Raw genomic sequence first — 12,573 nt, forward strand, 5'->3', positions numbered from 1 at the left:
TCTGACGATGAAGTGGGCCCGCCCACCTGCCCCTGCGCTTAACTCACCTATGTCTTCTCAGCTGAGTCACGCGGCAGAACGGATTGCCGTGCCTCAGCTGTTTTCCTCCCCAGCAGTAATGAGTGGAACAGCTTGCCTCCAGAAGTTGTGAATGCCCCAACACTGGAAGTCTTTAAGAAGATGTTGGATAGCTATTTGTCTGAAACAGTATAGTGTTTCCTGCCTGGGCAGGGGGTTGGACTAGAAGACCTCCAAGGTCCCTTCCAACTCTACTATTGTATTGTATTGTATTGTATTAATGCAGAAGGTACTTTTTCTCAAAACTGAGCAGCAGGTGCAAAGAAGTGTGTGATCACCGAACCGGTTGTTAAACCGGTAGGATCCCACCACTGACTAGCATGATAATTGAAAGACTTTGAATCTTTTTATTTTCCTGCATTTTCCCCTCTCCAAATGGATCTAAACCTATCTACGTCAATTTATCTCCTTTTCCTTGCCCCATTTAAAGCGCAGGGCTATTTCTATAGCACAAGACTTTGGAGGCCCCTCTTAGCTCCCTTCACTTTTGTGCAGCTGCCATCTGAGAAAAAAGGCAGCCTCTACCCTTTTGGCAACTGGCCGCCTTTGTTGATTTCATTTTACCCAATGTAATAAAAGAGAAAAGGAAACGAAGAAAAATGTGCATTTTTGAGATACAAATATCTCCATAAAGCATTTCTGAAAGTCATATTTCCTTATAGGCCCCTGACAATCTCATTAATCATATAAAAAGACTTCATTGTTTTCTATTCTCCATAGAATTTTGGCCTTTGTAAGTGATTCAGAAGTTTGCTCAAATTTGTAATTTGGACCTAGAAAAGAAGAATGCATGCACTTATGTCACATTTATGAACAAGTGTTTCTCTCTATCCAAGAGAAGTGAGCTATTCACAGTCATTTTATTTTATTTTTTGGAATATTTAGGAGCCTTGGTGGCATAATGCAGTATTGCAGGCTAACTCTGCCGGCAGGCAGGAGTTCAATTCTGACTGGTTCAAGGTTGACTCAGCCTTCCATCCTTCTGAGATCGGTAAAATGAGGACCCAGATCATTGGGGGCAATATGCTGACTCTGTAACCCGCTTAGAGAACTCTGTCTTAAAGCACTATGAAGCCGTATATAAGTCTAAATGCTAAATGCTATTGAAAGCTCTACTCTAAGGTACCACACAATGTATGCGCAAGCATCATCTGTGTCAGTTAAATACAACTAGATTTTACTTGCTGTTCCCGGATTCCATCCCAACCAAGTATATCTTCAGAGTATGGAGAGGAGGAGGAGGAGGAGGACACAGCCACAATGGGAAATCAAAACACCTGTTTTTTTGTTGAAACACGTATAAAAACCAGGCACAGCTTTGATTGTTTTGTTATTTATGGCCATCATTTAAATTTATTTGACTATACTCTATAGACATCCCTGATACCAACACATGAGCCCCAAGTCCCAGACAACCTAGGCAAGACCTATACATATTCTACTAATCAAATCTCTGGCTTCACCCCTGACCTTTTGAATAAATTACAGTGATGCTTTTCAGCTATTTCTATCTCAGTGGTTTACAGGAGCTGTGGTGGAGCAATGGTTAGAATGCAATATTGCAGGCTAATTTTGCTGAGTGCCAGAAGTTCAATTCTCACCAGCTCAAGATTGACTCAGCCCTCCATCCTTCCAAGGTTGGTAAAATGAAGGCCGAGATTGTTAGCGGCAATATGCTGACTCTCTAAACTGTTTAGAGTGGGCTGTAAAGCACTGTGAAGCGGTATATAAGTCTAAGTGCTATTGCTACATATAAGTAAACGTAAAAAATCCTTCTGAAAAGCCAGATTAAATGTGTCACCGTCAAATATATAGCAGATTTCAAAAGTTTCCCATCTCTCAAATATATTGTCCCTGTAATGGTATTGACTTTGAAACTGCGGCTCATATTTCATTGCACTTATTTTCAGCACGATATTTATCTGGCCTATTTTAAAATCAAGACCAAGAGGATGCCTTTCTGAATTTAGTTAAATTTAACTATCAGACAAAAATCCTAAAATTACAGCGGTGACAGTAAATTTTTTAACCATGGCTATGAAAACAAGTTATTTACTAAGAAAGTAATGACTTTGAGTTTTAAAATGTTTTACTATATGCAATATTTATCAATAAATCATTTTAAAAATCCATTTAATTTATTTATTAAACTTCTATCTTATACCAATATTTAAAACAATACTTGCACTTTGTTCTTTGGTTTTTTTGGCCATGCATAAAAATGATTATATATGCTTGTGGAATGCTATTCAGAGCAGAGTTTGCCCATTGTCCCCAATCCTCCACTTTATTATTATTATACGCTTTTAAACCAAATGCTTAGTATATTTTAAAAGAAGCAGAGGAGAAAAAAGCCAATCAGATTCTTCAATAAATAGACTCTGTCAGAAACAAATTTGTAGCCCCTTGTCTCTTTGGGCCGATAGAAGCATCGGCTCGAATTTTCAATTGCTCGAATGCAGCCATATCGTCATTCTCTGATCTCTGACTAATTGAGACTTCTCTTGCAAAGCTAAATTAGATTACTCTGTAGCCTAGTGGGGCTATGATTCAGCGCTCGGCCTCAGCAGTATTTCTTTCTAACTCTGCAAGCTGAATTGCTGATGAGATGTGACTATAGGATGCAAGTGAGGACTTAGATAGGCTTTCAATATAGATGGTTGGGGAATTCTGGGAGTTGAAGTCTGTACATCTTAAAAGTTGCCAAGGTTGAGAAACATTGATTTCGACTGTTCATCTCCAGGACTTTAGGTTTTCCCTTGGCAGTGGTTAGCTCTATGAACTAAGGATCACACTCTGCATTCATGGTTACCATGTTTTCTTTTGTAAACCACAGTGGTGGGTCACGGCTGATGCGCCCTGGTACTGGCATACAGGTGCCTGCTGGGAGCACCAGGTACCGTTCCAGTACGGTGCTCCGGAGGGCCTACCTGCCCTCTTTACCTGTATTTGACCCAATTGGGCCATTGGTGCACGAGAATGGAGTATACGGCACCTGCGCGACGCTCCAAGCAGCTGAAGCCTCGCGGGCAGTGGGTGTGCATGCACGCACAGCGCGCCTGCACGTAGTGGATGCCCAGCCCCGTTGTAGCGAATTCAACAGAGTAGGGATTCGTGGCATATAGTACTGTAAATGAATTAATAGTCTGATCTGGAGAAATGAAGTTATTTAATACCACAACCTGTTCTCAACAATGCCCAAAAGCCAAATCACAATCCTCTCTTAACAAATACAGAAGCAAGCAAACCCAGAAAAATTGTATTCACATGTAACATTAAACTGTGATTTTTCTGAAATTATTTTATGGGCAAGCAAGATTTAATATTTTCCAAGAAACTCAATGTTTTGCCAATTCTTATTTTCTGCTTCCATTTTTTCTGCTGGACTGTGGAAGAAATAGGCAGATTTGATCTATATGCTGATGATAATGAGGAGGGGAGCATGGCAGGAATAAGACATCTATACAATGTAATGTTCACATGTATTATCCATTAAAAACACTGACATGACAACTCTCACAAGTGTTAGAAAAAGTTTCCTTTATAACTGAAAACAGAATTTTACCACAATTGATCATAATTTTAAATTGCTTAGGGAACCAGGAGGCTGGAATCAGACTCATGGGCCATCAGCTGCCTATTCTTAGCTAACATTACTAGCACTTTCCCCAAAACACTGAAGTGGCTAGTAGAGTTGGGCAGCCCCTATAGTGCAGTATTTCTCCATCTTACCAACTTTCAAGACCCATGGATTCAACCTGCTGGCTGAGGAATTTTGGGAGTTGAAGTCCATGTGTCTTAAAGTTGCCAAGGTTGAGAAACCCTGCTAAAGAGATACAAACCTTTCTTAGATGCCAAACAGTGCTGCAACCATACACACACTGACACAAAGAGGAGCAACATCTGGGAGCCAAGATCCATTTGCATAAGAAAGCCCTAATAAAAACAATCAAGAAAACTTGAGAAGCAACTGGGCAGTTTCAATAATTCATCATTTAAATTAAAATTGCAAGCACCGAGAAAAATGACAAGGCAATGCACTTTAGTTGTCTAGAAGTTTCTTCTTATCTCATTGTTTAATACAAGGGAAGATGTACCTGATTCACTACGTATGTCCCCATTCCCCCCCCCCCCGAAACCATCAGAATCTCATTTTCAAATGGGGGGGGGGGGGGGGAACCCTCTCTCTTTTTTCCAGGAATAGCCAAGTCTGGCACAGGCTTCTGGGACAGAACTGGGCACTTTGTGCAGGAGAAGCAACTTTACAGTGGTGTGCAAAAATTACAATTAGGCAAAAAAGAAAAGGAAAATAAAAGAATTTTATGGCAGCCTTGCAAGTTTGGGCTTGAGTTGTCAGGTCTAAATCTCTCTTTTACAATTTGCCAACACACATTCACTGCCAAGAAAAAACCTCCAGCCCAGTGTACTAAAAGTTCTAAATTATGCAAAATAAAATTGGTTAGCAGTTTCAGTAAAGTAGAGAGCTGTGGGGACAAGGAGTGTTTCAGTCCCCTCCTTTTTTTATCGGGATTCATTTATAGCTGTACCAATAGAATGATAACATTTAAGTCATTCCACTAATTTAGCAATAGCGATACCACTTGGACTTATATACAGCTTCACAGTGCTTTAGAACCCTCTCTAAGCGGTTTAATGGGGAGAGATATTATAATATTTACGTATTACTAAACAAAGCAAATAAATATTAAAACAGCATCATTCCAGAATTCTCAGCCTTTCCTAACCTGGCCCCATCCTGAAACTTCCATAATTGCATGGTGACCACATTAATAGGTTGGATGGCAAATATGTTAGGCCAGAATCATATGACTTAAAAAAAACAATTTGTTCACTAATAAATAAGTACAGAGCTAACCTTGGCAATTTAGAGGGGCCTTCTCTGGGGATATTTTTTCTATTTCCTACTCTAGTTTACAACTTTGGAATGTCCTACTATTTTGCTAGGTGGATTTCACCATGAGATTTGAGATTATTTGAGATTATTCAAAGTCAGCTAGATGCTTCTACAGTAGCAACAACACTTAGCAACAGCACTTAAGACTTACAGTATACACCGCTTCATGGTGCTTTACAGCCCTCTCTAAGCGGTTTATAGAGTCAGCATATTGCCCCCCAAAATCTGAGTCCTCAATTTACTCACCTTGGAAGGAGGGAAGGCTGAGTCAACCTTGAGCCGGTGAGATATGAACTGCTGAACTGCAGCTAACAGTCAGCTGAAGTAGTCTGCAGTACCCAGAAGTGGATTCCTACCAGTTTGGACCGGTTCAGCTGAACCGGTAGTGGTATGCTGGCCTGGGTTGCAGAACCAGCAGTGACCCAGGCTGACCAAGCCCCAAAACTGGTTCTCTGGTCGCTACCGTTGCCATCTTTTGTTTGAGTTCTGCGCATGCGCAGAACAATTTCCATTGTTCCACTCTAACCACTGGGCCACCTTGGCTCTTCTACAGTATACTTCAATATATATAACATATACTTCTACCAATAACTATGTGTTAAAACTGGCTGACTGCTATATAGGATATCTGACGAGGGAGACAAAAAGGCTGTAATTTAAGGATTCCCTTGAAGACTCTATTGTTCTTCCTCTGATCATGAGTCATGGTCACATGTTCCATTTCTTATATGTCAGGATCAATCTCAAACTCATTGTCATCATTCTTTAGAAAGGACACAATTAAGATGGGACAATCATAACTACAAATTTGGATTCCAGTACAGCCTAAGTCCTCCACCTATGGAGTACAAATGTGTGTCTTATTATAATACTCACTAGCTCTTGGAAGTACAACTGATAATCAAAAACAGGAATGGCTTCCAGCCTTTTCACAATGTCCACTCCAGCCTTTGAAGGTGAATAGGGTGTGTTTATTCCAGCCACTGCCCTAAAACAACAGCAAGATATTAGGAAGAGGGGATGAAAAGCGAGGGGAGGGGTCTCATTCAAAAGTGCATAAGTCCAGAGAGGCAGCCCTCTACGCCTGATGCTACAACAACAAGAAAAACAATTAATTTAAAAAGTGTTTTTGGTACCTTAAATAGAATTAACTGTCGTACATTAAGCATCAATGATAGTTAACAGTATTGAAGAATTTTTTAAAAGTTTTTTTTCTTCTCATGTATACATTCACAAATATACATTCTCATAAGTAACTGTTAATATTTATGTGTTATCTTTTAACATTTATCACAATTCATTTAAAAGTTTAAAAATATCATCGGGGCTGCTTTCCTGCCACCCATACATCCATCTTACCATATTTTTTGGAGTATAAGACGCACTGTAGTATAAGACGCACCAAGATTTTGAAGAGGCAAATTAAAAAAAAAGGTTTTTTCACTCTGCAGACCTCCCCAAAATGGCCCGTTTTTCGTGAAAACAGCCCCATCTCCTCCCCCAAACAGGGCATGAATAGTCTTTAGGAAGCTTGTAGAGTGCTCCTGGGGGCTGGGGCAAAATTGAGCAAACATTGCCCCATTTTTCGCTCATTTCTGCCCTCCCCAGCCCCCAAGAGCATTCTGAAAGCTTCCTATAGGCTATGCAAGGCCATTTTGGTGAAGGGGGCGGTGTCTTGGGAGGCAAAAATGCTGTATTCAGTGTATAAGACGCACCTAGATCTTTAGCCTCTTTTTTGAGGGAAAAAGGTGTGTCTTATATTCCGGAAAATACAGTATTTTACAACAACCCTACTTCTTCCGTCTCCTTTCCTCCCAACCTCCTTCTCTACCTTCTTCTTTCCTCCTCTCCTTTCTCTTTTCTTCTTCCCCTCCCTCTCCCCCACTCCTCCTCTCTTCTTCTCCTTCCTACCCTCTCTCCTACTCTTACTACCCCTTCCTTACTTCCTCTCCTTTTCCCTTTCTTCTTTCCCTCTCCTTTCTCCCTCTTTCCGTTGTTCTATTTACTTTTCTTCTTCTTCTTCACTCTGATGGATTTTCGGGGTGGGATTCAAGTAAATCCAGTTCTCTATTTACATAAAAATAGATTCCCTCTTCCACATTTTATTTTCATAGTAAGTGTTTCACATACGTCATCTTTTGACTGTATATTTGTATATTAATACTTTCCTATTTTTCCCTTCCCCTCCTCTTTGCTTAATAGTGTGTCATCTGGGTTACTTAATCTGTAATCTTTTGTTCATATTCCTTTCCTAACCAATCATAAAATCGCCCCCATGTCCTGAAGTACATCAATTCCTCTTTATCCTTTATTCTCAGTTAACCTGTTCATTTCTGCACAGTCCAGTATTTTCTTTATTATCTTTATTAACAGACAAAATCCCATCAGAAGGAGAGATAAGAATTATCACTCTATGTAGTGCAGTGACGTGCGGTGAGGTTTATGGCTGGTGAGGCTGGTGACGTCATCAGCGCGAGCCGCAGTCCCCTTCATGTTGACTCAGGAACGCAGGGAATGGGACCACGTGTGCAGGAGGATTAAGCTGCCTCAGCCTCCTGCACACGTGGTCCCATTCCCCTCCTTCCTGACTCCTGAGTCAACATGAAGGGGACCACGGAGCGCACTCCACGGGACCACGGCTCACGCTCCACGGTCCCCTTCATGTTGACTCAGGAAGGTGGGGAATGGGACCACATGTGCAGGAGGGAGGCTGAGGCTAGAGGAGCCTCCTGCACACATTCCCGGACCACGTGTGCAGAAGGCTCCTCAGCGCCTTTTCCCTTTCCCCCTTTTTTTTATTTTCATGATGAGAGCGGTGAGGCTCTGCCTCCCCTGCCTCCCCTGACTGCACGTCCCTGAAGTGTATCCAAAGAATTACTTGAGACAGAAGGGGTGACAGAAAATATATTAATATAGTGCTTCCCAACTCAGTGGCTTTCAGTTGTACAGAATGATATTCTAAGAATCACAGTGCTAGGACATCTGGAGCCACCAGGCTGGGAAAGGCAGGGATTAGTGCATTAAAACCTTCATACAATCATGTTCGTGACAAGAGTATCACAGCAAGGCAATACATTAACTAAACATAGTGGGAAGTGTGATGGAGACAAACAGAAGTTAGAGACCCTGCAGATATCTCTATAAGTTCTAAAAGAATAGAGGGAGAGTCAATATGGACAGTGATTAAAATAACTGAACTAGGCTTAGAAGAAAGTCACAGGTTCAAGTCTATTCCCAGTTTCTTGTTGTGGGATGGGAGAGATTGAGGAAAAGAATGTTGTATACTCCACTTTGAGCTCTTGGAAGACAGTTGGGATCTAAATCTCTCTCTATAAATAACTCTGTGTATGTTCCAGCATAACCTCAAGCAATTTCAATCAAACTTGGTACATAGATGACTTACTCTCTGGGAAAAAATACTGTGGGGGTAAGACACCGCCCCTAACACCACTCAGGGTGCGTGTTCTGTTAAAATGCAGCCTGTTGTGCCTTTAAATGGCTTCTACTGTACAGTGCAGTGGAGTTGCCACAGTAATGGCTTCACAGAACTCCACAAGGGGGCTCCCACTGGTAAGGGAGGAAATCCAACATTAGAAATTACGTTTGGTCTGGACATTTTCCCCCTTTAAAAAACTATCCGGGCAACTCCGGGTTATTAGCTAGTTTAACATATAAATCAATCGCAGATGACTATAATTTCTTTGAGTAAAAGTGGAATATAAATATAATAAAATGTTGATTAGGCAAAAGGAAGTAGGTAACAGGACCCAATGAAATGGAATTTAAAAAAATACAATGACTGAGAGACAAACCAAGATGACTAGAAATGTATTATTTAGACAGATGAATGAAGACAAAATCAAAATGGCTCAGAAAGTAATGGACAAAGGAGAAGGAAGGTAAAATCTGACAAGTCATTAACAGGAGACTTATGACATTTTCATGGATTCTTCTGATTAAATTTAAAAAGAAATAAAAATGGAACTTGATGGGAAAAAGGGTGAAAGGTAGCAAATAAAGATCATCTACCCACATATTTAATTTTGTTAAGGTTAAGTATGTACTATATAGTGTAAGACATAGCACTGAATTATGTACTGTATTTCTACTCACAACTCCAGGTGATGAGCACTGTTTGGTGTTTGTTCCATCACTATCATATATATATCGCCTGCAAATGTCACAGAGAAATTAACTTACTTGACCCGCTCTGGGTAAAAGAGAGCCATATTCCACACTGTGGAACCACCCCAATCATGACCAATGAATGTCGCCTGAACAATGCTCTAGAAAGAAAAAAAATAGGATAAATTCAGTGTTTATCAGTGGTGGGATCACTTACCTTCCCTATCGGTTCGCAAATGTGAGTGCGAGCACCTTCTGAGCATGCGCAATGCTTGCATATTACGTTGGGGCGGGTGGACGGAGCCTCCCACAACCACCGCTATGGGTTCGCCTGAACCAGAGAGAACCAGCTGAATACCACCTCTGGTGTTCATGTCTTCCCATAAGCACAGATCTTCTTTCTTTCTTTCTTTCTTTCTTTCTTTCTTTCTTTCTTTCTTTCTTTCTTTCTTTCTTTCTTTTTCTTTCTTTCTTCTCTCTCTCTCTCTTTCCTTCCTTCTCTCCCTCCCTCCCTCTTCTTTTTTCTTTTCATATCTACATAATGTATATTGCCGGCAGCTGCAGCCCATTTATGCCCAGCACCCCCTCCCTCCAAATGATAAACTTAAGCAACATGATATTCAAATTCCTTAATGATAAACATTTTTAAAATTTCATTTTCATATTTTTAAACAGGATTTCTTGACTGGCCAGGTACAAGATGACAGCCTGTTTATGAGAGGACCTGCAATAGAATCTCAACCTTTCCCATATGGATACAGGCCACCAAAGTTTGAGAACTCAGACAATTTACTGTGCCCAGGATTGCAAATTGCAAATACCAGCAGTTTCTGGTTTGCTTAATTGTGATTAATACCTTATAACTTAAAATTTTCAAGATCCTGTTTTCGTTTGTACGAGGGTGAGTTTCTTCGCTTGCCTCTTTCCTTTTTACCAATGTTTTATTATGATCTTTCCTCCCCAGAGGCTGGAACTTTTGACGATATCATAGCAATTTAACCAATGGTTTCAGCCAGACAAAAAATGTGATTTTTGTCTTACATAAATGGGGAATTAGTATTACTTTGGTGCTATATTTCAATGGAAAAGGGAGGACAAAGCACAAAGTTCCAGCTATTAAGCTACTATTTCACTTCAAGGGGGGAAAATGCATTTTTAGATTGAGGTTACTAAATAGGATGCCTTCACACATTCGTTCAGTCACTTAACTTAATGGAAGCAGCCTGCCGAATTACTTTGAAAAAGAAGAGATGGGAGGGGGAAAAAAATCTAATTCTGAGCATCAACCCCTCACTTTACTTGAAAGACAATTTTTTGCTTTTAAGCACCATCTGTTTGTACAAGATATGGCCTCATGCTCAGCTATTCTTCCTCCAATCTCTTTCCTTGCTTATTGCAAAAAGAGATGCGTCGAGTTCCACAAAGTTCATTACTTGCTCAATAAAGAGTTTTCTTTAGGAAACTAGGATGAGCCGAAAGTAGTGGTGGGATCCTTTTTTTTTTTACTACTGATTCTGTGGGTGTGGCTTGGTGGGCATGGCTTGGAGGCAGGAGAAGGATACTGCAAAATCCCCATTTCCTCCAGATCAGCTGGGACTTGGGAGGCAGAGAATATATGGAGGCAGGGCCAGTCAGAGGTTACCGGTTCTCTGAACTACTCAAAATTTGCACTCCTGGTTCTCCAGAACTGGTCAGAACCTGCTGAATACCACTTCTGGCCAAAAGGTTAAACTCTGCAGCTGCCCAGGATAGAGAGGTGTAACCAACCTGTGGAGGAAGCTCATTTCAACCATATCCTACAAACAACAGACTAATAGATTCCTGGCAAATCCATAGTTTTCTGAATCTAAATCTTCTCCAACCCTCTCTGTCCTTATGTATTCTTCCTGCCCATTTGGAAATCGAGGAATATAGCATGTCTGTATACTGTAGAACAGGGGTGCCAAACTCAAGGCCCGGGGCCTGGATCTAAACACCCCTGTGGGGCCATCCTAGAAACAGTGAAGGACCGGCCCGCAGTGCCTCTGTCAGCGAAAACAAGCTCCCGAGCTCCGTTTTTGGCTGCGACGGCCTCCTGAAACCCTCTGCCAGTGAGGGTTGTAGGAGGCTGTCACAGCTGAAAACGGAGCTCAGGAGCCTGTTTTTGCTGGCAGAGTGCTTAGGTCACCACGAGTGACATTGAGCTGGCCACGCCCACCCCGACCTCCCAAGGTCAAACACAACCCTGATGCTACCCTCAATGAAATCAAATTTGACACCTGCTGTAGAAGCCCCTCTACATGGGGCTCCCCTTGAGATGCACCCGAAGGCTCCAGCTGGTCCAGAATGCAGCCGCGTGGGTTATTATGGGGAGTACTAAGTACTCCCATGTAACACCTCTCCTGCGCGAGCTGCACTGGCTACCTGTGGCCTTTCGGGTGCGTTTCAAGGTGTTGATCGTCATCTTCAAAGCGCTCCATGGCTCGGGACCTAGTTATTTGCGGGATCGCATTCTACCCCATACATCCCTGCGACCAATCCGCTCTCACAGAGAGGGCCTCCTCCGGGTACCATCCGCTAAACAGTGCGGGCGGGCGGTGCCTAGGAGTAGGGCCTTCTCTGTGATGGGCCCAACCCTCTGGAACGACCTCCCCCCCGATATTAGAACCACCTCTGATCTCCGCTCCTTCCGCAAGAAACTCAAGACCCACCTGTTTCGAGTAGCAGGTCTGGCCTAATTACAACCATAATCGTAACTGTATTTAACATCTATTCAAACCTTCCTGGATGGTTTTTTAAATTTTATATTGGGGTTTTAACGGGTTTTAAAATTGTTCTTAATATTTAAATTGGTTTTGGGATTTTATAACAGACTGTGCGTGTGAGTTGTTTATGTTCCATGTCTTATGTCATTTTTATTGTTTTGATTATGAATGGTCTGTACACCGCCCCGAGTCCCTACGGGGAGAGGGGGCGGTCTATAAATTAAATAAACTATAACTATAAACTGTCAAAATAATTGTCCACCTTCTAGCCCTGACTCTCAGGGACCTAGGATGTAGGGAGGTCATTCAAATCAAGGTACTGCCAGATCCTAACAGCTTGAGATACCAACAACTGAATTTGGGGATTCTATAGGCAAAACATGTGACAGGCCATTGTATCACCCACTCTAGTTGAGAGCAGTCAGAAACGTTTAACCTCTCCCAGTGAAGGAAGCTACACACACACACAAAAATCACAGCCATCAGAAAACACCTCCCCTCTTTGCTTTTAACAATGCAGAGAGAGACATTAGCATCTTGCAAGAGAGAAACTGGGTTGGCCTTTTCAGCAATTTATAATTTGGCAGAGAAGTAAAAAGAGTAGAAAGTTCAAAAGATAGCAAAGCATTTCAGCGTACTACTACAGCACTGGAAGGTTTGAAGTTCAGTTTTATAAAAGAACTCCTACTTTTATTCTTTTAACTGTGAGGT

The 12,573-nt window shown here is 41.6% G+C and overlaps 1 protein-coding gene across 1 annotated transcript in view; it reads right to left on the reverse strand.

Annotated features, from left to right (window-relative positions):
- Nucleotides 1-12,573, reverse strand: part of EPHX2 (epoxide hydrolase 2) — an 84,591-nt gene that overhangs the window by 23,380 nt on the left and 48,638 nt on the right. The window contains exons 11-12 of the mRNA XM_081944311.1: nt 9,194-9,279; nt 5,870-5,981 (exon numbers count right to left, since the gene is read on the reverse strand). Of these exons, the coding sequence (XP_081800437.1) occupies nt 5,870-5,981; nt 9,194-9,279 (198 nt within the window). The remainder of the gene's footprint in view (nt 1-5,869; nt 5,982-9,193; nt 9,280-12,573) is intronic.

This window comes from Natrix helvetica, assembly GCF_964273705.1.
Source record: "Natrix helvetica genome assembly, chromosome: 2".
Classification (NCBI taxonomy): domain Eukaryota; kingdom Metazoa; phylum Chordata; class Lepidosauria; order Squamata; family Natricidae; genus Natrix; species Natrix helvetica.